The sequence below is a fragment of the Rhineura floridana genome, chromosome 1, assembly GCF_030035675.1.
Source record: "Rhineura floridana isolate rRhiFlo1 chromosome 1, rRhiFlo1.hap2, whole genome shotgun sequence".
NCBI lineage: Eukaryota > Metazoa > Chordata > Lepidosauria > Squamata > Rhineuridae > Rhineura > Rhineura floridana.
Genome location: NC_084480.1, coordinates 35,931,541 through 35,957,615, shown reverse-complemented (window position 1 = coordinate 35,957,615; position 26,075 = coordinate 35,931,541). Strand labels below are relative to the sequence as shown.

Below are 26,075 nucleotides of genomic sequence, written 5' to 3'. Positions count from 1 at the left end.
AAGAAACCCTGTATGGAACAATTTTGTCTGCTTTTTGCAGTCTGCTTCCTAGTATGTGCTGTTAAGACACAAATTAAATTAGGAATACTTTGGGCTGTTCCAAATGTCAATGGTTTAGAGAGAACTGTGATTAAATACTTCTCTGACTGGTCTAATGTCATGTTTCTTGATGTCATTCACGTGCATCTAATGAGACCTCACAAACTGGTTGCTCTTGTTAAGTTTATGACTGCTTGTAATACCGATAGCCCATCCTTGGTCTATCTGGGAATCATCTGACCTTGTTTTTGAAGGAACATCATTTTGTCACCTTTGTCCTCAGTGGGTGTTTCTTTTTTATGAATGATAGAATGACTCTTAAGGTGATATCACTGTGAAAAATAATATTGTGGAATGCCCTTTGCTTCTCTTAATTGACCTATAACTGATACATTTTTCTGCATCAGCAGGTCTGTAGTATTATTGCTCTCTATATATTGCCAAATATTAATAAAATATATATAGTTAACACCCATAAAATAAAGGTGCATTACCATCAGCAGAGTCCTTTGTAATATCAGTAATTCGTTGCTAAATTATATGAATTAGATATACTGACAGCAGAGTTGTATTTTGCATTTTAAAAATAAAAATTATGTGCAGAGGTAACCCAAATCCTATGTCAAGGAAAGCTAAATCCTGTCAGGGATGTGAGTTTTATTAGAAAGGTAATTTGCATCAAAAGATTTCTGATGCTCTTAGAGAGTAGTCTAATTTAGCATGTTTATTTTACTTGTATTTAGTAAGCAAAGCTAAAAAGTGAAGCTGCCTAGTTACCTTTTGCATTTTCAATTAACATCCATTCATTGTTACTAATGAACTTGTGAAATGGATTTCTTTCTGCAGAAAAATAAAGTACTGGGATTTTTCCAGAGAATGTTCAGCCCCACATCACTGAACTCAGCACCAAAAAAACGTGCAGATCAGTGGAACTGTAATATTTATGTGAAACAAGCAATTTATTTTGCTTCCACTAGTCATAGGAAAGGGTAGAGAATGAAGTAGACCACTGAAGCCTTCTCTTCCCCCACGCATTGGAAATCTTGCTTAAGGCTGCATTCCTACCCACGTCTACTCAGAAATAAGTCCCACTGAATTCATTGAGGCTCATTTTCAGCTAGGGATGGAATCCATTGGCTGGTGCCGGTTCAAAAGCGTTCTCTTGACCTAACAGGCAGGTATCAGTTTGAGTTTCATTCTTCATCTGCTAGTCGTTGCATTTACCAATCCATTTTTCCCTCACAAAAATATACATATTAATATCAATTTTAATGGAAATGTTATTTTGAAAGAAAATGTTGATAAAATATGGATAAATGGAAGAAAATATTGATAAAATTGTTTTTTTTAATTGTTTTTGAAAATAGCCATGGAAAACCATGATGTAAAAATGCATAAAGATATGCAGTGATAGAGAATAAGCAAATTAATGGAAAATTCGGTGCCAAATCCAAATTGGGTGGAATTATAGCACATCCCTACTCTCAGGGAAATGTGGTTAGGATTGCAGCCTAAGTCACTCTGAGACATACTCAGGTATTTCCCTCTCAACTTTAGAGCCTACCTTCATATCCTTAAGAACTAAAAGGGTGAGAACTTGTGTTCTTTAGTTTGTATTTAATAAGAGTCAAGATTTGCAGAATGCCACTGTCTTCAGTTGAGTGGTATAAGTGTAGACTAGCTGGTTTAGTGCCATCAGTGTCCCGAGGAGACACTGTCCTGAGGAGATTGCAACCTAACACTTGACACAAGGATTGCAACAGAGGCAGGGGGAGAAGATGGAGATGAAGGTAATGGGCAACGTATGTGTGTTTGACTTTGATTACATGTATTCAGGCTTAGTTTCAGTGTAGGAGATGAAGATTACGAGGTTTAATTTCAAAACATTGGCAACCCTGGTTTAACAACATCCCTATCAAAGCTCTGACGTTAACCTTTGTGAGGGCTTATTTAGGAGGACTGTCGTTCTACTCCAATATGATTTAGAGACATCTTGATTCTACAGAAGATGGATCTCCCATCAGGAGTTTCTTATATTTGCTTTGGGCATGTCTTTTTTAAAAAACTTTTATAGTTATTCTCGGGAAAGGGTAAAGGGTTAGCTTTCCTCTTAACAGAAATCCCAAACTGTGCTTCACATTTTTAAGGAAAATATACTTTTAAGATGCCCATTCCTGGAGTACTTTGCTGCCTGGAAAGATGAGTACCTAGATATATCATATTCAAATATTTTACTACTTAAAACATGCATTGCAATTTGGTTTATATCTCACAATGTAGTGATGACAGGGACAGAGCAAGGACGTTCTGGAAATGTTTCCAATCTTGCATGCTATCGAAACTCCAGTGTGTCAAGGGACGGGATGGTTCCCATTATGTCCAGAAGAGCTTTCTGTTTAGTACTTTGTTTCACAGTGCGCTTTGCATAGTACAAGTTGATACTCTAGTTCAGTATTGTGCCTGCTCTGGCTTAAGCTATGCAATAATGCCATTATGAAACGCCTATTAGTTTTTCCGCCCCCAGTTACCCACTCCCAGAGCCCTACATTGAAATAATAAGCCTTTGTATTTTTCCCTATTACTCAGCTGTTGCGTACAGAGTTCAAGGCCATATACTCCTTTTTACTTTTGCTTACGCAAAAGCGACAGTAGCATAATATCTTCTATTAGGGCCAATTAAAACTGTTACAAAGTAGTGAGCAAGCTTTCAAGTTCAACTTGTGAGTAGTTGCTCAAAGTACTAGTATTTTGTGATGCTTTAGTTGGCCCTAATAAAAGGTATGATACTACAGTTTCTTTTGGATTTTTTCTAATGGACTGGCGCACCTTTATTTTCTTTTTCATTCAGTGTGTATATATACCAGCTTAGGATGGAGATATGTTTTAAGTAATTAGTTGATCCTACAGGCTTTATGTGGAATGGAAAACTGCTACTTTGTTAAGAAAGGTTTCCTTCTCTGGGAAAGTATACCTAATGCTTGCTTTTCAACATTAACTGTAACTTAATAAGCCTAGTGATAAGCTTCTGAACTTGGAAAATATATTGTCCAGCATAAAATTTTTTTTTTAGTTGCTGCACTTATAATTATACTCTAGATGATATCATGATGTGTGTCACTTTCTGAAGTGCTTTGGAAAGAGAGTGGTGAGAAATAAGTTCAGCCCGGTATATTTTATGGAATTTTGTAGCTGATTTCGTACTGGTTTTTCTGCCATGGATTCTTCTTTTGAGGCAAGAAGGATTCTGTTTCTCCTATTTGATTTCTGTAGACGCATAATCTAGAGGCAACCTCCTCTGGGGCGTTCTTATCAGCCCTTTCCTCCTCCTGCCCTTTCATTGATTTAACTGTATAGTTGCACAGTTGACAAGACTTTAAATAGCAGTGGTGAAATTACCCAGGAACACAGATCAATGTAGTTTCAAGTAAACATATCTGTGATGGGTGGGAGATGAGGTGGGCTGCATGTCTGAGATACTGCAATGAGAGGGCAGCTTGGAGAATTGACCACAGAGATTCTATGGGCCATGGTTCAACAGTTGAGTACATGGTTGGCATCTGTGAGTACCAGGTTCAACATATGCTATCTCCAAGAAAAGGAACTTGGGTTGCAGGATAAGAAAAGGCTGCTTTTTGTGAACTTTGAGAGCTACTGCCAAGTTGTATAGATAATACTTACCCTAGATAGACCAATGGCATGATGCTCTATAAAGGCAGAACTTTCTATTCTCACAGTAGTTAGGTAGCAACTTGGTCCATTGCACTGGGGTCCTATTCTAGGGTTGCATCCAATGCTGACAGTGTCCTACCTCAAAGGCACTTGTGCCAGCAGAGGTTTATTTCTCAATGTTATGCAACAGAGGAATCCCATGGAACATGTCTGCTAGTGGAACCAGTTATTGAGAGCCAGCGTGGCATAGTGGTTTGAGTGTTGGACTACAACCTGGGAGACCAGGGTTTGAATCCCCACTCAGCCATGAAGGGCCTTGGGCCAGTCACTGTCTCTCAGCCTCAGAGGAAGGCAATGGTAAAGCCACCTATGAATACCGTTTACCATGAAAACCCTATTCATAGGGTCACCATAAGTCAGGATTGACTTGAAGGCAGTCCATTTTTCATAGCAATATAAGCAATCTGTTTCACAAAAGACACATACAAAAATATGCAATAAACATACAATCAAAATACCATGAAATTCAAACAAGCTAATTAAAATATCAAAACAGAAATGTAAAATTGCACAAGGGGGAATTTTTCAAGTACTATTTTATTTTACTGTCCTCTACAAATTGTACATACAAATGCAAGCTTGTGGAACCACTCAGATCTACTTGCAAAAGATGACCTGCTAGTGAACAAGTTCAGCTCTAACTCTGTAAACTTAACACTATGTTGGATATGAACAAATGTTGGTAGGTCTTTTGCAGAAGTAGCCATTAGTGCTTGCTGCACTGCTTTCTTCCTCGATATCAAAGCTGGCTATCTGCCTCTTCTGTGGCTTAGTAATATTTAGTGGTATTAGAGCAGAGCTTCAATGCAGCCACACAATTGCTTTGTGATAACTTTGTAAGGCCTATAGGGCAGAGCATGGTTTTTCTGGGCCTCTTGCAAAGCACTTTGCTTTGGCTCTTATAGTACAAGCGCTGTTTATTCCTAAAGCTGAGTTTTGTATAGTTTGGGTAGGGCCTTCATGTTCTCAAATATGAACTTCTTGCTTCTCTTAAGAGTATACACAGGATTCAATCTCTATAATACTTTGAGTAGGTGGGAAAATACCAATTTTCTTCATGATGCCTTTGGTAGATAGTTAACCCATGCTGGAGTGCTCGGCTTTATCCCTTAGACAGCCTTTCCCAACTAGTGGGCCACCAGAGGTTGTTGGACCACAATTCCCATCTTTCCTGACCATTGGCAATGCTGGCTGAGGCTGATGGGAGTTGTGGTCCAACAACATCTGGAGGCACACTGGTTGGGAAAGGCTGCCTTAAGGAGGTGACAAATTAGCTAAAGATGTAGCAGCTTCTTGCTTAATTACATGAAACAAACTTAAACAGAATGACTTCAGTGGGTAGTTTGGATACAGTTGGATATTGTGAGGTACAGATGCCTGAGTAGCATTTGACTTGTGAGGTATCCAAGCCACCCATGTAGGCACGTTGAAGGAAATCAACAAAGTGGATTTGGCACCTGAGACAGTCTTAATTATTTGTATGTTGATATGTTCTGCAAACTGGAGAAAAACTAAGAGCGCAGTCTAATGAATGCGAAAGTGCTTCTTGAGTTTAGAACAAGTAGTTTCATTTTGAATCAGCCTATTTTTTCCTAAAGAAAGCAACTTTGTGTAGGAAATAGCGTCCAAACCAGGCATAGATTATTATGTGGAATGATGACATGTGTTTGTTTTATTGCCTGTTGTGGAAGGCCATGTTCAGTTGCAGTTTTCTACTGCCTGTACTGCAATAGATGACAATGCTATCTTTGCATAGGATCTAAGTGTAATTTGTATGCTTTTTATTACACAAATGAGTTTCCTGTATGGGAGGCTTGTCTTATTTGAAGATACCCTGTTTCCTAGAACAGAAGGGAGGGTGTGGAGCAAGAACATCATATGTAAGATTTGCAGAGGACTTAGAGTAATAGACTTATTCAACACTAAGAAGAAAATGATACTACTTTTGGTATTTGCAATGGTTTTATATATAATGAATAGTTTTTAATGCAACTAATATACAGGCTAAAAACTTATTAATGTATATTTCTTAATATCTCATACAGCATTTTTTTCACAAAATTTGCTTTTAATCTGACAAAGGCATCAGTCTTGTAGTTTGAGGTTCATTAAGCACTTCTTCATCTGCTGTATTTGAAACCATGCTACAGCACCAGTCTTCACCCTAGCGATGGCAAGTTTATAACCATCACAAGTCAGGCAGTGCAGTCATTCTAGTTAGGTTTCATCTGCTTAATTGGCTTGATGGCATCATCTGACCTTTAGCTGCCTGTTCAGTGTGGATTGGATCCAGCTGCTCTTCTATTCACGCAAGAGGACTTTCTCTTCTCCACCCCCTGTGTACCCCCCAAATCTGCTCTGGAGGGTCCCTCAGCCTTCTAGACCAGAGTCTGAGAGTGCAGGTAGGAAGGGGAAGTCCTGTTGCATAAGCAGGATACAACCCTAATCTTGTATACTAAACTGCTGCTTTTCATCTGTAGATCAGTAAATCAACCATTTAATCATAATGAGAGAAGGGCTGTTAACATTTGCGAGGGAAAGCTTTAACAGATGGTGCTGATACTTTAGAACATACGTGATTATTCTTTTTGAAGCGATTTTGTTTCTGGTCTGTTGTATTTAGGTATGAAAGAAAATGTGTATATGTACGTATGTACTGCCTTCAAGTTGATTCCGACTTATGGTGACCCTATGAATAGGGTTTTCATGAGGGTGAGAGGCAGTGACTGGCCCAAGTTCACCCAGTGAACTTCGTGGCTATGTGGGGATTTGAACCCTGGTCTCCCAGGTTGTAGTCCAACACCTTAACCACTACACTACACTGTGTGCATGCTTCAGTGTCTTAAAAAAACTATATTATGGAAACCTTCAGTGTGCAAATTAATTTAAATGCAATAGTTAATCAACTATGATAGTTGACCACCTTTTTTAAAAAAAAATCTGCCCTTTGCTCTTTTTTTTGTTGCCCCCACTGTGGTGCTGCTGTAATCTACCTTTTTCCTGCTTCCTTTTTCAGTCTGAGCTACAGAATACTGTTTACCAGCAAAATATTTCTGAAACCAAAGCGCTCTTTGTATTTTTCCAAAACAAAAGAAAATGCTTGAGTCTCTGAGCAAAGTTGGAGGGGGCTGTATTGCCACAGCCTGATGCTGTTCCTCCCAGATAGCATTTGTGTCCTGTCTCTGTGTTCTGCACTAGCTCTTTTCTATGGCAAAGAATACCAATTTTCTGCTAGAAAGCCACATATCTGAAATGCAAATTCTCTTGAACTTCACTAATACATCAATTGGGATAGAGTTTCCAGGCACCCTTTGTGTTTTGCTCTGTGGTTAACAGAGGAAATGTCAACTGATTTCACCCTTGAAATGCCAACTGTTAATCAGAGTCATGATTAAAAACATATATATAGCATGGATCAATGCAGTGGCTTCAACTATGAAGTTGATTTTTGTATTTGCTGCATATGCAAGAGATTATTGAGGGACATCTTGTTACGTTAATAGGATATCTTGTTATGTTAATCAGGCACAGTTGGGCTATTTTTCAATGTGTGGTGCTTTTCCAGGGCTTAAAAACTTCACTCTTAGCTGGAATATTGTCCTAATGTAAACAGATTAACAAAAAACAAACAAACCCTGGCATATTTTTGCCAAGGGAAGCACATTTTTCACCCCTGTGGATGTTGGCACTCCTTTTCCTGTGGACTTCAACTCTCTGAACTGAGTATTTCCTCTTGGTTCCTCCCCTCCTTGCTTGTATTTCCTTCCCTGAAGGCTTTTCAGCCAGAACAATTGCATCTAATCCCTCCTAAGAACTGAAGCGCTTGACTTTTTGGCTAATAGATGCTGTGATCAGATAAATGGCTACAAATTAAATCAAGGACAAAGAGTTCATATTTATTTTTTTTATCATTAATTTTTATTCAAATTTTCAAAGACAAAAAACAAAACAAAAACAATTAAACAATAAAATAAAATGTCGACTTCCAATTTGTCGCAGATCAGTTATAAGTCTAGAATATAAAACAGTCCTATCTCTAAAATTATATTATACAATCACTTTCCTCCAGTAATTATCTTAATTAATCATCAAATCTCATAAACATTATTTTATTCTTTCCACAAAAAGTCAAAGAGAGGTTTCAATTCCTTGAAAGGTATATCTTTCAGTTTTTCTCCAAATAAACATATCGCTTAATCCATCTAATTCAAATCTGTTAGGCCCAATAATTTCAATAGCCATTCTTCCATTATCTGTATTAACTCCATCTTCCATCTTCAATAATCCTGTTAAGTCCAGTAATTTCAATAGCCATTCTTCCGTTATTAATATCCCATAATAATCTTGTTGTCATAGCCATAGTCCAAGTAAACATATCAATTAATCCATCTCGTCAAATCTGTTAAGTCCAATAATTTCCATAACCATTCTTCCATTATCAATATTAATTCCATCTTCCATCTTCAATAGTCCTGTTAAATCCAGTGGTTTCAGTATCCATTCGTCCATTATCAGTATCCCATGATGATCTTGCTGTCGTAGCCATAGTCATATAACAAGAGTCTGATGGGAATTTCCCCCATCACAAATATGTCTTTGCCATCAATACTGAATATGTTGTTGAAATATTGTTGTAAAGTCACATCTCTGCTCTGGGTGCATCTCTGCTCTGTCACATATTTGTAGTTAATTCCATAACTTTTTTCCATGTCAAGCCCCATCACATCATTCCAGTCAAAAATTCTGAATATGTTGCTGAAGTATTGCTGCAAAGTCATATCTCTGTTCTTCTTTTTTACAAAATGCACTGGCTCATCTCTTAAGAGTTTCTCCACTGTCACATATCTGTAGCCAACTCCATAGATTTTTTCTATGTCATTCCAGTCCAGAAAATTATCCAAGACATTGATAACTTTACCACCAAAATCTTCATTAATTTCTTCAGAGACAACGTTGAATTCCAAACAGTCAACTTTATTTCTAACATCCATAAAATCCAAATCTTTTTCAAATTTCACATTTGTTCCAATCTCCAGGTCTTGTAGCTTCCCTATCCCATCAAACTCCTCTCTCACAGAATCCACTATTTCTTTAAGCTCCTGCGTCATTTTGTTAAGTTCAATTTTCATCTCCTGGCTACCCTGTCTCAGGGTTTGTTTCGTTATCACAATCTCACCCATTATTTTCTGAAACATAATTTCTTCCATGGTCTCATTCACTTTCCTGGTTGTCATTCTTAAAACCACAGAGACAAAAATTATTTCAGCCACAATTGGGTTAATATTTCAGGCTTGCTTGTATCAGTGTAGACAATACAGCCTGCCTTATCTCTATGTGTTCAGGAATACAAAACAAACTTAGTTCCCAACATCAAAACAATTAGTGGCATCGTGAACAAGCAGATTCGTCAAAATGAAATAGACCAAACCCCCCCCCCCCTCGAAATAGAAATCCCTCTTCCGTTGATATCTTTAGAATGCACCTCCAGGACAGCTTTTTGTGATAAAAACAAAGATAAGCTTTTTCGATTTCTTTCCTTCTTAATTTCGTTAGTGAAAGAGAAAAGCCAAAACTCACCTAAGAATTTCTTCACAGCTGATTCATTGACAAATCTCTTTTTTGTTGCACCAATTTAAGCCAAGTGGAAAAAGAAGATAGAAAGAAGGATGCTTATCTGCCTGTTAGAGTCCGTTTTTTCTTTAAAGAAAACATAAACGTGTCGCTGTAATCAGCTAGAGCTTGATGAAAGTCCGTCCGGCATTGCAGTTTGAATTTTCTCTCATAAATAAATGAAATCCAGTCCTCCCCACAAAAGCAGGCTTTAGGGTTGATCTCTACGTTTCTCCCTGCCCGGAAGAAAATCTTTATCAGTCAAAAAGAACGTTCTGACTAATTTTAAAGCTGAAAAAGCTTCTTCTGAGACGAGAGCTCGCTCAGAGGCAGCACAGGCAAAGCAACCCTTCCCGGAAGTCAAAGAGTTCATATTTAGATGAAATTTAAAAAGGTTTCATCCTGTAATTAATTTTTTAATCTTGTCATTTTTTTAAATCTTGGGGCTTTTTACAAATTATGACTATTTATGTTCATTTGTTTAGGTATTTGTATATGGCCTTTCAGGGCTATGCAGCTCTCTCAAGGTGGCTCACTGAATAAAGCAAAGGAATAAAATATAAATATGGAAACATAAATAAAAAAAGTCTAAAAAACAGGAAGTTGGATCACCTGCAAACACCAGCTGCAATTAAGTTACTTTTTAAAGCCTCAAATAGGTTAAAAGAGAATGTAAACAGCCAGGTTTTTAGAGTCCAAAAAGGAAGGGCCAAAGCACACTTCCTGTGGGAGGGAGTTCCATAATCAGGCCACCACTGAGAAGGCCCTATGTTTTGTTCCTGACAGGCTGATTGACCTTACTGGTGACTGTACAAACACATCCTCTACCTTTGATCTTAAGGGCTGAGCAGGCTCACATGCCTGCAGGCGTTCCTTTAGATAAACTGGTCCCAAGCTGTTTAGGACTTAAAAGGTAAGAACCAGCACTTAGAGTTGGGCATGGAAGTGCACTGCAAACTAGTGCAGCTGCTACAGAGTTGGAGTTGCATGCCCCAACAAGGAACTGCTAAAGATTCTGGATCATCTTCAAAGGCAGTCCCAGGTACAGTAGTCTAGTCTGGATGTAGTTCCGATAAGAACAACTGGGGAGAAGTCTGTTTTGTCCAGATAAGGATGCAGCTGGTGAATCAGCTGAAGCTGATAAAAGTACATTCCCTTGTGTAAGTCGTCTATCGGGGTGCTCAAGGCTGTGTCTGTCCCAAAACCAGGTAGGAAAACAGATTGGAATGGATTCAGTCAGTCAGTGTCATCCAAATCACCTGGAGTTGTGAAACCGTCCCCTTTTTCAGTATCTTCCCGATCTGGAATATGAGATTTAACATACTGGAACATGAGATACTGGCCAATAGTTGTCAATAGCCAGAAGATTTCTTTTTTTCTTATTTAAAAGCATATTCTGCTTAATATTTCACAAACCTGTAAGCAGTTTATCTAACCACTTCAGTGGGCACCGCATCCTCCTTCAGAGAAGCATTAACTGCTTCTGAGATCCATGTGATAAGCTCTAACCTGGCCGATTTTACTTACTTGGAAGAGCAGGGATCCAGAGGACGAGTGGTAGAGCTCAACTCTGCAAGACATTTGTCTGCATCATGACAGGCAACACAAGCTGAAAAATATCCAGCACCACCTCTGAGACCCCCTCTGTCTGCTTGAACAGGGAGAGAGGAAACAGGGAGAGCCAGGGGGGTGGATAATACAAACAGAACCCCAGTCTTATCTCTGGTTCTTAATACTAGGTACAGAAATTGACAATGGGCCAACTGTTGGATAAGGTATCTGGTCAAGGACATGGAATCCTTATGGACCAAGGCCACTCCCGCCCCCCCCCCAAAAAGCCCTCAGGCCTTTGTGCAGCACATTATAATGTGGTGGACACATCTGATAGAGATGTACACCTCTCCCATCCAGCCATATTTCAATAATACAAGCCTGGTCATAGATGGTTAACACCTTCCCATTAATTGATCTAGCATTCACAAATATCATCTTGAGACTTTGGGTGCCTTCAGCACAGCCACAAATGTTAGCAATGTTGGAAGGTAGACCAGAATGGAGATGTAGCATAGATGTCCGATTCCTCTTCAACTGACCCTTCTGCCTCTTACTGCCTAGCATCCTCTGCTCCTGGAGTGGTTAAGATATTTCTTTGGGACACAAAAAATGCCAGTACACTTAGTAGTCAGAGAACAGTCTCTTCAGCCCAGTCTGCTCTGACTGACAACAGTTCTTTAGGGTATTTCCTCATTCTATGACTTGGTGGGCTTTTAACAGGGGATGGCAGGGATAAGGCCGTCCTGAATCCAGAAGGTATACCATCTCATTGGAATCTGCCTTAGACTAGATGGATCATGAGCCAAATGTGAACAGGTAGCAGCTTCCTTATCTCCTCAGTCCTCAGGTAGCAGAGGAAAACTTCGGTCTCTACTGCAGACCACAGGAGTCAAGTCTGGACCCGAGGACTTATTTATTGTTTTTATGTACTTATTAAATCTATATTCTAGCCTTTCTCCAAATAGGAGCCCAGGGCTTGTATAGGTGACTCCTGTGCTGAGAATTGTTTGTGTGTTATGAATGTTATGACTTCTTCCCTATAGGTTTTACCTCCATTGCTGGGGGGAGGGGGGAAACACAGTTGTCCTGTCCTGCAAGTGCCTCCATTGCTATTGAGATTGTTTATGGGCACTGAGGTTGTATGACCATTGTAGGCTAGTACCTGAATCATAGACAAGAATTACAATTGCCTGTACTGAATGCCCACACATCATTTGGTGTTTAATATGTGGTGTTTTTTAAAAATTAAATACAGGTGTTCTGTGGTGTTTTTTTCCAGAACATAATTCCCATGACCATTACTTTCCTCAGTATGACATAACTTGAGTCGGGAATCTTTTTCAGCCAGAGGGCCGCATTCCCTTCTGGGTAACTTTCCAGGGGTCATACGCCCCTGTTGGGTGGCGGCCAGTGGGTAAAGGAATAGGTGTAAATCTTACCTTAGTGCAGTAGGCTAGTTTCTATACACACTCTCGCATCCATCTCTATTCTCTTTCCAGGCAAGGAAGAATTAATATCGGAGTTCACGGACAGCCAGACAAAAACATGCAAAGAGGGTTTAAAGCAAGGCCTATGAGGAGTGTAGCCTGGAGGGGAGAGGTTGTGGCTGTTGTCTGTTCTAGTCTATTCACCCCCAACCCTCTAGAATAGATTTGGGTGTGTGTGTGGCAGGCTTCAGGGAGGAGGGAGAAGCTCTTTTGCGCAAGTGGAAGGAGGTTATATGAGCAGAACGATAGTGTTGGATTTATTTATTTGATTTATTATTTGATTTATATCCAGCCCTTCCTCCCAGCAGGAGCCCCAGCAGGATGTCTTGTCCAGGTCAATCTATTCCATCTGCTGGACTGCTTTAGTTCTTAAGGTACCCCAACAATGATATCTAAAATGTATAAATTTTGCCCATATCCTTAAGCTTGTGTGCATGTAATACAGTGATTTTTTTAAACAATGCATTTTTATGAGAGTAGTTAAGGAAAAAATCAGGATTTGGAGTTGGTCAAGAGCCATTGAGTTACTTTGTGTAAGGCCAGTTTCACACATGCCGCTTTAAAGTATGTGTGAATGCACGTGTGTATTTATGTCCTGCTCTTCTATTAAACAATCATCAAAGTGGCTGACAGTAAAGGTTAAAGGGGGAAAAAATTACTTTAAAAATGACAAATGAGTGTGGCAGGGAAAGCAAGAAAAGGTGAAAAGAGGCAAACCCTTCCAAGTTCACGCAAAGGGCAAACAGCCAATCCCATCATGCTCCCCTAGCTTTACCTTTGTGAGGATAATCCCCCAAACCCCTCTTAAAGAAACTCCATTTGTGGAGCAATAGCAAATGGGTACCTCATTTTTTCTGTGCCTGTAATGATGTCCATGGAAGAGGACTCATTAGCTGTTTCCTGTGTCCTTACCCCTTCACATCTCTAATCAGGAGTGTTGTGCTGCTTTGTTTTAAAAGGCCGCTTGTGCACACCAGTGTTGGAGTGTGTATTAATATTTTCAGTTTTTAAACTGATGAGAAACAGAGATTAAAATGGCATGAATGGTTGCCTAATATGGTAGGCAGTTGTTTTGACTGCTAGGCAGGTAAGGCAGAGAGGCTGGATTTCACAGTGTTGCAATTCAGACATCACACCACCTATGATTTTGCTACCCACAATTATGAATGTTGGAAGATTCAGGACAGACAAAAGGAAGTACTTCTTTACTCAGCGCATAGTTAAACTATGGAATTTGCTCCCACAAGATGCAGTAATGGCCACCAGCTTGGACGGCTTTAAAAGAAGATTAGACAAATTCATGGAGGACAGGGCTATCAATGGCTACTAGCCATGATGGCTGTGCTCTGCCACCCTAGTCAGAGGCAGCATGCTTCTGAAAACCAGTTGCCGGAAGCCTGAGGAGGGGAGAGTGTTCTTGCAGTCGGGTCCTGCTTGCGGGCTTCCCCCAGGCACCTGATTGGCCACTGTGAGAACAGGATGCTGGACTAGATGGGCCACTGGCCTGATCCAGCAGGCTCTTCTTATGTTCTTATGTTCTTAATTTGCACTGTGGTTGGAGCAGACATACAGAGGAAAACTGTCCTTTAGAGCTATTTCTTTTATTTCGTTTCCCATATGCTGAGCACTCAGATTCACTCCCATCATCATGATGAAGCCTCTTTGAGGTGAAGCAATGACAATGTTTTATTTGTATTCTTTTTTGTTTTTATAAGTTGCAATGTGACAGCTCAGCTGAAGGGTAGTATAGAAACTTTTAAATGATAAACAGATAATTCCCATGGGCCATGACTGTTTGCAGTAATCTGTAAAAGCTTTAGGTATGCCTGAGTCCCATGGAAATTAATGGGACACAGACACACTGTTAAGCATTTAAACCCACCAATTTCAATACAGTAGGGCCCTGCTTACTGGCGCTTCGCTTTCCGGCGTTCTGCTAATGCGGCGGCGGGACATTCCCCGTTTTAAAGCCAGTTTTGTGCTTTTGCGGCATTTTTGCGCGACGCGCCCCATTATATTCAGTGGATTCCGCTTTATGGTGATTTCCGCTTTATGGCGGCAGTCCGGAATGGAACCTGCCGTGTAAGCGGGGCCCGCCTGCAGAGCTTTTGTTGCGCCTGAGAAGAACAACCTAGCTGGATCAGGCGAAAATCCATTATCCATCATTTGTTTCTAATAGCAGGCCAGCTGGATGCATATAGAGCCCACAAGCAAAACAATAATTTTCCTCTTCTCCCAGGCATTTTAGCATGCGTTTTAAAATTGCTTTTTAAAAATGTGTTTTTAAATTCTGTATATTTGTTTTTAATGTTTGTAATTGTTGTAAACCGGCCAGAGAGCTTCGGCTGTGGGGCGATATACAAATGCAATAAATAAATAAATAAATAAAATGATAACCAACATCCTCTTTGTCTCAGGTATCTAGTATTGAGAAGCATACTGCTGTTATACATGGAGGTTCCGTTTAGCTAGCATGGTTACTTGCTTTTGATGGGTCTGTAGCCGTTAAAGCTAGTGGCCATCATCATGTCTTATGGCAGTGAATTCCACAAATTAGTTATACAAACCTCTCTCTCTCTCTCTCTCTCAGTGTGGCGTAGTGGTTAGTGTTGGACTACAACCTGGGAGACCAGGGTTCGAATCCCCACATAGCTGTGAAGCTCACAGGGTGACCTTGGGCCAATCACTGCCTCTCAGCCTCAGAGGAAGGCAATGGTAAATCCCCTCTGAATACCGCTTACCATTAAAACCCTATTCATAGGGTTGCCATAAGTCGGAATCGACTTGAAGGCAGTCCATTCCCATTTTCCAATGTCCTCTCTCATTGTGTTTTTATATATAGGATCCCACCTGAAAAAATTATCATAATTCTTCTCTCCTCTGTGTAGCTCTGGACTCCATCAAAGAATCCTGGGAAGTGTAATTTAAGGGTGCTGAGAGTTGTTAGAAGTTGTTAGAATTCATCTCACAGAACTACATTTCCTAAAGTGGTTTAACAATCAATCCTTCTTCCCAGGGAGCTCTGGAATTATAGCTATGTAAGAAGAATGGGTTCTCTTAAAAATGACAGTTCCCAGGATTCTTTGGGGGAACACATGACTATTTAAAGTGGTATGATACTGCTCTAAATACCTAGTGCAGATGGGACTCAATACTACTTGAGTTACAATGGTTATCCTGCATAGACTTGAATGGTAGCCAAAAGCTTGTCCTTTCTTTGTCACCTTGGCATCGTTTCTCCTCTGAATTGCCTTGGAGGATCAAGTTATCCTCCCTATCTAATTTTGTAGACTACTGTTAACATTGCTAAACTTGCCATGTATACTTAATAGAAACCAGACATCCTCATTACCGAGCTTTTGCTGTTGTAGCAAAAACTGAGTTTATGCACTTGGAAGACTGTGGGGAAAAATGGTTGTGAAACGCCAGCAACCCTGGTAGTAGCAGGCAGTTTGGCAAGGAATTTTGAGTGAGCTGGTATCTTAAGGGTATTGTGATGGTTACAAGTGGGGCATCTTTGAAGCAGCTGGCATAGTGAAGGTGGTGTATAGTGAGAGTCTGAGTATGCCTTTTAAAAAACTGTTTCCTCTTCTGGAGGTACCTGTAACAATATGGGTGCACGCACATGTACGTCAAATTGCAAATTCAGGAGGTTCAACTTTTTCTTGAATAAAGATTTGCTCTACTCATTCATAAGCCAATTAAAATTGAATATTTGCATGAAAGACAAACCAGTGGCATTGCGTATATTCAGGGGGCTGCAGTCCTATGCATTTGTGGAGTAAGCCCCATTTAACTCTGTGGGAATTGCTTCTGAGTAAACATATGTGGGTTCAGGTTGTAAGTCTGCTGAATGGAAATAGTGTTAAATCTAAGCTTCTTGCCTGAACCAGTTTGTGGATCGTGCTGCCAGATCCTGGCCTCCTAGGTAGTTAGAATTATAATTAGCATCGCTTTGAACCATTGTTAAGGGTATGGAGGACTTTCTCTGTTTTGAATTATCTATTCTGGAATTGTTTCAACAGTAAGTTATAGTTGAATATTTGTATTCTGAAGCAAGGTAAAATAACAGACATTTGTGTAAGCCTATTTCTCCAGAGATGGTTCTCTTTTTCTGGCCTTAATACTTAAACAAGTTGCTGGATAAAATTAGGCCCTAATATGTGAAAGACTTCATAGGTTTCTTTCCATGTTAATGTCTGAGAGTCCTTTGATTTCCCACCTCCATGACTTTCCATTCTTAAATGCCCTCTTCATCGTCACTGCTTGGCCTTTGGCACCCTAGCCTGCCATCTTCAACTTCTATACCCTTTAGCATTCACTTCTGTTCTCAGACATAATTGTCAAGGGTTTTTTTAGTTCATAGTTTGAATCCAAATATGCAGTTGCATGAGCAGAAGGCACTTCTGCTAGTGCAAAGGGGGCCCTGCACCACATTCCCCACTATTCTGGAGTCCCCCTCCCCAAATCTTAGTTCATGGCTAATCTAATGACAGCTATAACTACCTCTCAGTAGCAGCACTTGGCAGGGAGACATGTGGGAAAACATTATATAAGTGGAACCGGAATTCTGAAAGTTAGGATCTTGCGCTACGGACTGCCTGGGTCATAGACGCCATACTTTGCCCTAAAATTGCAGACAACTTCAGTATAACATTAGTTTGCGGTGCCATATCCACAGTATGGAAGATTAAATAATTGTAATGCAAGTAGGTTGTGGTTATCTAACAATGAGCCACAGTTCTCACACATTGATTCATTGTTTTGATGACATAGCCATTATAACTTAACTCAGCAGTGTAGGCTTTAAATGGAAGATATAATACAAGAATGCTGCAAAAAGCATATATGAGGCTCCCTAGAGGTACCAGTGAGTCAGATATTATATTTGAAGGCCTGTGAGTATTTATCTACCTTTCCTCCCAAGGAGCTCAAGGTGGTGTATGTGGTTTCCCCACCCAAATTTTATCCTAAAAATAGTCCTATGAAGTACATAGTGATTAGCCGAAAGTCACCCAGAGATTCATGGCTGAGTGGGGATTTGAACCTGGGTCTCCTCAGCCCTAGTTCAACATTCTAACCACTATTCCACACTGGCTCTCTTGGGTCCTGTAGGCTTTTGATGTACAGGTGGGGCCCCGCTTATACGGCAGGTTCCGGTCCTGACTGCCGCCGTAAAGCAGAAATCGCTGTAAAGTGAAACCCATCGAAAATAATTTGGCATGTCGTGCAAAAATGATGCCAAAATGTCACAAAAGCGCAAAAGCAGCCTTAAAACGGGGAATTTCCCCTCATTGAAAGCTGCCGCATCAGCGGAACACCGGAAAATGGAACGCCGGTAAGCGGGGCCCTACTGTAATCTAGAAGGGGAGCGGGGGAAGCAAGAGTTCCTGTGTTTTTTCTAAGGGGCTTTCCAAATGTCAGAAAAACTTGTTAGTGTAATATTTGTACTGTGATTAGTGCTAATCCTGGGATTCTTCCCCTGGATAATGAGTGGCAGGCCCTGCCCTGTGGAACTCCCTACCAGTAGAGGTTCAGCAGGAATCACCTCTTTCTTCTTTCAGACACCTTTTGAAAGCTGTATTGTTTAGTCAGGCCTTTGCAATCTGAGTTTTCTCTTTTTAACCACCCTGGGCTCCTGCCGGGAGGAAAGGCGGGATAAATAAATAAATAAATACATAAATAACCAATTTTATTTATTGATGTTTGTCTTCAATGACATTTTTATGGTTGTTTTAACTGATTTTATTTTTATATGTTGTACCTTGATAAAAGCTGGTATAGCACAGTGGGGAGGAGAGCCTTGGCTGGGAGTCCAGAGTCTGAGTTCAAATCCCCACCCATGTCTCCTGGGTGTCAAGGGCCAGCTAAAGATCACCCCCACAGGGAGTGGCTCAGGGGTTACGTGCCCTGCCACCTGTGCAGCTGTGGGCAAGCTGCATAGTCCCAAGGAGCCCAGTTGCCCCCCAGCTGGCAGTTGCCGACAAGGAAGGGGCTGGCTTGTGCAGCTGTGGCAAGCTGATCAGGCCCTAGCCAGCTGGGGAGGACTAGCCTCAGAGGGAGGCAATGGTAAACCTCCTCTGAATACTGCTTACCATGAAAACCATATTCATAGGGTAGCCATAAGTTGGGATCGACTTGAAGGCTGTCCATTTCCATTTTCCACCTTGATATATCCTTATGAAAGTACAGGTTATAAATATGTATATTAATTAAATAAATAAATTCTGGAACGGCTGGTATAAATAAATAAATAAATGATGACTAACTTTTCTGTGGAAGAGATGGTTTCACTACTGTTTACATAATTTTTTTTCATGTGGGGTGGGGATCAGTTTTCATTCTAAACAACAAAGAAAAGTGGAAGATTTTCTTTTCTCGCCCTCCTTTTGTTTTGGGCACTGTGGTAAATTATTTTACTCTTCTTGGTAGTTAAAAATTGTCCTTCTCATCTCCAACTTAGTTAATGACCAGTGTTCCTTCATACTACTTTCAAGAAATTCCCTCTGTGCCTCCTTTCTCTAAGCTACAGAAGCTAGGCTTTAAAAACCTCGTCCCACAAAAATAGACACTACATTCCTTGTAGTCATTTCAGTTGTCTTCATTTATGTCTCATCCAGCCTTTGGATGATTCCCATTACCATACTATGAATCCAAATAAACATGATTAAGTTTATAACTTGCCTTATGTGGAAAGCATCGTGTGGATATCTGAACTCTGCACTATTCTAGCTTTTGCAGTTGGCTGGCCTGGTTGCTGGTAATGAAGGGACAGACAGTTAAATGGGGCTTGGAGGTCTAGGCAGCTTGAGTGCACTGCATGATGCTAAATACCCTACACTGACTTGGAGGAACTCTTGAGTTTTGCATGTTGCTCAGTAGTTTCCTCCATGCGTGATAATATATATATATATAATTTTTGTAACTGTTTGTATTTTTTCCCTTCCCCCAACAGCTGGCTTACCCCTTGCTGTTCTAAACTTGGCAAAAATAAAGCCGTATCAGAGGGGCTTTTTCTGTAATGATGACAGCATCAAGTATCCGTTCCATGACAGTACCATCACATCCACTGTCCTCTACACAGTGGGGTTCACTGTGCCCGTTTGCTCTGTAAGTAGCCAGCAGCTGTGTGGGGAAAGTGTTAAGTGTGTGCTGAGAACTCATTATTTGACAAAGTCTTTGAGCAAAAAATCTTGGCTTAAATGTACTTGGCTGACCATGAGACCCTGTGAAATACATTAACATCTTGTCTAAAGGAGGAATGGGGAACCCGCCCGCCTTCCAACCTTTATTAGCCCCAGCCAGCGTGACCACTAATCAGGAATGATGGGAGCTGCATTCCAAAGCTCCTGGAGGGCACCAGGTTGGGGACATCTGCTCTGTTTTGTTATAAAACAATATAATTGTTGGTGCAGTTAGTATATACTGTTGGTATGCTGCTTGCTCAGGAAATACAAAAATTTCAAAATGTGAAATTATTTAGTTGCTTGTTTGAACATCGTTGAAATATTGAAATTGGTCATTTAAATTTCAGTCATGTCAATGATCTTAAGTGCCTTGAATTAAAAGCAGTGCACCCAGGAACCAATTAAGAGCTTCTGTTTTGATATTGAAGCGGCTGCTGGGCGAATGAGTGAGTGAACTGAGTTTAGAAAAATATGTTTAGTGTTCAGTTAAATAGGTAGGCTTGTCTCTGTAGTAAAAGGTATGCTGAGTTACGATTGCCTATATTAGGCATGTGTGATTAAAATGAGTATTTGAGAGCTTCAACACTTCCTTAACCTAAATATAAGATGTTTAGCATGATACCTTGGATGTAGGATTCACTGAATTAAGTTGGGTTTACTCCCAAGTAACTGAGCTGTAGCCAATGGAAGTCCTTTTAAATTAATGGACCTGTTAATTAATTAATTTATTTATTTTAGTGGGTCTGCTCTTAGTAGGACTAGCATTGGACACAGCCCTATGTGTGGGACTGTATTCTTGGGGGCAGGGCGATGTTTGTCAGAGACCCAAACTCATTTTTTACTTATGCACAACCATTTTATTGTTGAAATACTACTGAGCTCGGTCACTCTACAAGAATTGCCCACTAAAGGCTCTTGCAAATATAGCAAAGTGTATATTAGCAGAGTACTTTCAGAATCTTGCTGTTAAAAGAAAATGAAGACCACAATTGAAATGCCTTAAGCAGTTGAAATATACCTAACTGCAAAGATCACACTAAGTTATAGCAAACTTTCCTTTGGAAGTAATGTTTCATTTTCAGTCTACGCTACCTAAAGTCAATAGTGCTCATATGTTTGCTCTTTACTTCAAATATATAACATTACAGTGTTAATACTCCAGATCTCTCTAAAAGCAAATAAAAATCTTGACTCTTAAGCTTGTACATGCTGCTGACACTTAATTCACAAATAGTTTACTTCAGCTGAAAAATGCTATTGGGATACAGGAATGTGATTTGCTTTTTTGACAACTCTGTATATAAAGAAGGCACTTTGGCTTAAGCTATTCTTAAATTTAGAGCCAAAGTGTGTCTTGCCAACACTGTTACGTATAAATGCACACTTCTTTGCCATATGCAAATCAGAAAATAAGAAAATGAATTTATCTTTGTCAAGAATACAGAAAATGTAATTTAGTTAATCATAATTTAAATGTCCTATGAAACGGATTTAACAAGTTGGGAAAAATTCTTTCTGGGTATAGATTTATTTTTCAGGGAATACAGATCTCAAGTTTCAGAATGGCACACTTGAAAAACAGGACTATGACCTGAAACAGGATTAAAAATGGGTGTGAGGAGAAATAGTGTGCATTTTGAAATATATCTTATTTAATTGACAGCACAATCTTATACAATATGCACGTGTGTATATATAAATATATGCACATATGCATTATATATTTAGAAACAAGTCTTGTGTTACACACAGTATACAGTACGTGTTTATTCAGTAGCAAGTCTCACTATGTTTAGTAGGATTTTCTTCTGCACAAGTGTGTATATGATTGCAGCCTGAGTCACTTAAAACAAAAATATGTCCTCGTGTCCAAGGATAAATATGCTACATTGTGTAATTTAACAGAAAATGGTTCTGTCATACCAAACAAGGATACTGAGACAGATAAAACTTAGCTAAAACCTCAGCAACTGTCCTTCAAAAAAGTAGTACATTTAGCAGGCAGTGTCTGTAGCTTCTGGATAAATTGGGTTCTGGTACTTAAGATTTTCAGCAGTGGTTTATGTGTAGCTGCTGTGACTGCTGAACATGAAGATACTGTTCAGCTCCCTACCTAATGTAAGACAATTCCGAATAATTCTCTGAATCTGTGGTTGTAGCTTCTTAGCAATTCCGCTTAGAAAACAACAAGGAGTGACCTGGATAATATAACATTTTTAAAAAATACCCTATGCTCCAGAGCTAATAGATTTGCCTTGAGCAGTGACACCATCAGCTTTTTCCAAAGAGTAGCCAGGTTAGACTGGGGCAGTTAAAACAAGACAGAGTCGTGTGGCACCCTAAAGACTTAATACATTTCTTATGCCGCAAGTTTTTGTGGACTAAATACATTTAACAAATTGGGCTTTACTCCTTGAAAGCTTATGTCATAAGAAATTTATTACTCTGTAAGGTGCCACAGGATTCTTTGTTGTTTTTACCATATTTGTTTTGCCACTTGAGCCCTGTGAGATGCAGGCAATTTTTTCACATTTACTGAGAAGTTTCTCTTTGTCCAATAAGGTTTACTCTTAGTAAGTGTGCATAGGACTGCAAGAATAGGCTCTTTTGGGAAGAAATGTTTTTGTTTGTTTGTTTATATCATATATATATATACACACACACACACACCCCGCCCCATAGCTGAAGCTCTCTGGGCAGTTTACAGCAATTAAAAACAAATAATATTTGTTATTACAAGAAATATTAGTCAGGTATCCTGATTAAGATAGAAATGAATAAAGATCACATTCTAAAATTAGCCTCTCTTTGTTAAATGAAGAAACTTGGCGTCTACCTATTGAGCCATTGGCCAGTCTTTTTCCTTTTTCTGCCAGCTTTGATAATATGTCCATTCTCAGGTGCTGCTGAGCTAGAATCCCTGATGCTGAACAACTTGGAAAGCTCTTAATTATTGTTTGATTTATACCTTGAAGCCTGTGGTTAGCATGCACATGAAAGCACATTCTGCAAAAAAGACAAAAAGCGTGAACAAAGGCAAGGGAAAGGATCAGTGATTTCCCTGGGGCTGGTCCTCTTTTGACTCTTATACAATACAAAGTGAGTCACTTTGCCATTATTCATTAGAAGTTTGAGCAGCTGAAAGCATCTGTTTAAAATGCATGAACATGGAGCATTAAATTGCATGTTGTGAGCCAGTATAAGTTGATAATGTCTTGATGGGCCTATTTAAATACGTAGAGTACACACCCTCAATCTCCTTAGCTAACTATGTCTTTGTGCTGAGCTAATCTTATGTGAGGTACACAATAGGGTGTAAACAAATAAAAGTAACATTTTTTTTCTGTAGCAACCTGGCAGGAGAAAAATTGAGCAAACAATATCCTATCATTTTGCCTTTTGTTTTCCTTTCTTTTAAAACTTTTCCAAACTGGATGGATTATATGGATGTATTCTGGTTTGCTTTTTAAAAACCTGTGTATCCTTACAGCCAAGTAACATCTCTAGCTTGGCAAGTAACATGTCTAGTTAGCAGGTTGGAGATCAGGTTGAAGCTGAGAGAGTAGCTTACAACAACCTTGCAATGTTATCCATTGCTTTTATCCCAGCGTTGGAGATTGGACTAAGAGAGAGTATTATACAGCAGCCTTCAACAACCTGGTGCCCTGCAGGTGCTTTGGACTACAACTCCCATTAATGCCAGCCAGCATGGCTGTACTAGCTGGGGCTGATGGAAGTTGTAGTCTGGAACAACTGGAGGGTGCCAGATAGTTTGGATTATAGGTATATATCTATTGCTGATTGGGCTTTTCTGAGACAGAGTTGTAGTTAATGTAGTTAATATTCACTAAAAGGCAAAAAACCTTGCGGTTCAAGAATGTACCTATAGCCAACAGATATTTCTATCAAACTTTAAAAAGCAGGGAAACTGGGCAGCTACGGTGAATGCACCAGGGGAGCAGGAGACCTGACCTCCTCTCTGAGCTATTGTACTACCCTACAAATTTGTCAAAATGCAAACACAATTTGGGTTGGTCTTTCACAGTCCAATCCACTTGCTGTGTAGCTTGGAAGAATGTGGTAACATGTGCCTCTGAGCATATGGTGAGTGGTGGCAACACCTGCCATCTCCAAAGATGGAGAATTACATTTTTGTGTGTTGGTTTGTGTTCTTACTTTGCTTCTTTCCTGTGTACTGTTTCTACAGAGAATCTTGCAAGCAGACGGATGGCAGTTTTAATGCCCAAAACTAAACTTAAAAGTAATTTTTTTTCACATGAAAAAAGTTAGAGTAAAGTTTTCAAGTTAGAGTAGGGTGCCTATCTTTTGTGTTAACATTTGTTTTCTTAACCCCCTCAGCCAAGGCTCAGGAAACACAATTACAGATACACCGCAATGTTTTGTTATAGAACCCCACTCATATATACTAAAAGCAAACTGATTCTCAGAATGCCTAAACCTTATGTTGCAAAACTGCGCCACCTGTGAACATGGGGGAAATATCAGCATGCATGGGTGAATCCCAAGGTTTGCAGAGGTACAAAATCTTTAGAAAAAAATTACTAAAAAAGGGACCAACCCTCCCATAGCCTGGTAGTGATCGATTTCCCTTCTCCCCTCTTGAAGAGTAATTTCCTTTATTCTGCCTATGGCAATAAAGATGTCTATTATTCTGAGGCTTGATTTAATTTATGAACTTTCATTCCTGTATATAAATTCTGTGCTCACAAAATGAAAGTCCACGTTACAAACCTCCCTTGTATAGCCTTTTCCTGAGGAATTTAGGCAGTGTATTTAGAACCTGTTTCGGTGCTGTGCCAGGATGTAAACATTACTGCAAGTGGAAGCTGGGCTGGGTTTCACAGGAGTAGGCGCAGGTTTCGTGGGAGTGGTAAAAGCAGGATTCAGACAGAATACTGCATCTAGGTAACATGGCCATTGTCTAAACAATTGTTGTTTCAGCATTTTCTATTCCTGCGATTCTTTTTTCTTGCCATACTAAGTTTGTGGCAGGCAGAGTGGTCAAGTGCATAGAATAATGGTCTTGGATCTGAAAGACCTGTGTTCAGATTCCAGGTCAGCTGTATCCTGACTTGTCTTAGTAATATATAACTTTGTTTGCCTCTGTCCCCCTCCCCCCACCCCAAAAAGAATTAACATCTTGAAAGTACCCCACAGGATTTAAGGCTGCTTTACCCATTACAATTATAGGTGTACATTGAACATGTGATTATACTCCCAAAAATGCACAGTGTGAATTCAGTAAATATGGGAAATATCCAACTCAGTCATATTCAGAGTAGATTCACTTAACTCAATGGACTTAGTTGAGTATGACCAATGTTGGGTATCACCTGATGTATTTTCAGATATGTATTATGTAGGCGCATACACCAGGAAGTAAGGATTGACTCTAGCTCCCTGTGAAGTATATGTTGCGTCTAAAAATCTAGGTTTACCTTTAGTGTGTTCAACTGCTCTTATTGTAAGGATAATCAAGACAAGATTGTTTTGCATGTTATATATTTGCACATTAAAGTGCTGTTTGAATGTTCTGAAAGCAGCTTCTGAAACACTTGTCAAGGCAGTGATGTTGAGAAACAAGTTTAAGAGGTTCTTAGATAATCAGTGTGGTTAGCCAGATGGCAGCATTGTGCAGTTATTATTGTTAGGTTTGTACGTGGCACACCAAGGTTCAAACCCTTGCCCACCATACCTGACTACGTTTGGGCAGGTCACAATCATTTAGTCTAACCTACACCATAGGCTTATTTGTGAGGCTTAAATGAGCAGAGTGGAATGCAAATGCAATAAATACATCTACTAACGTTTCCTGTCAAAACATTTCTTAGTTAAGGAGCAAAGACTAATGCAAACAGACTTAAGCCTTAAGCCTGAACTCCCTTTAAAATCTTTGCCAAACTAATTCAGTTATCAGCCTGATCCTCAAGAGGGCTTGTCCAAACAGAGCTCGTTGCAGCCTGAATTGAAAATGGAGTATTTACAAAACACTGAATAAAAAATGGGTGTCAAAGAGACTGGAGGTACATCGTTTGTGCTGGTCTAAGTATTCCGGTAATACTTCTGAACAAATCTATTTTGTTTTGTACTGTCTGCACATGGAATTTAAGTTCATTCTCTCTTCTCCTCTGTGCTCAATACTAGGAAGCTTTCCATATCTGAAGTCTGAAAAGCTATATGTAGAGGACAGGAAATAGCACAGTTTGTCACTGAGTACAAAATTTGGCATGTGAATCTAAGCTCTCATTAAAAAGAAAGGGGACAAGGATAAGTCTGAAAGTGTATGAGCTATGCATTTTCTGAAGAGCTGGTAGGTGGTCACTGTAAGTTCTGCAGTGATCGGGGTGGGTGGGTTTTGCATAATGCTTGTTCCTCCTTTATAGTTTTTCTGCAGTGCGACCCTCCCCATCCACTCCCAGGTATGGCTGCATCACAAAGCTACTTTAGA

At 39.8% G+C, this 26,075-nt stretch overlaps 1 protein-coding gene across 2 annotated transcripts in view; it reads left to right on the top strand.

Annotated features, from left to right (window-relative positions):
- PLPP1 (phospholipid phosphatase 1) overlaps window positions 1-26,075 on the top strand; it is a 116,537-nt gene that overhangs the window by 9,407 nt on the left and 81,055 nt on the right. Inside the window, exon 2 of one of the 2 annotated variants that reach the window (XM_061617981.1) lies at window positions 19,375-19,529. The exons of the other annotated variant lie outside the window; for it this stretch is intronic. Coding sequence (XP_061473965.1) covers window positions 19,375-19,529 — 155 coding nt within the window. The remainder of the gene's footprint in view (window positions 1-19,374; window positions 19,530-26,075) is intronic. 2 annotated transcript variants of the gene reach the window in all.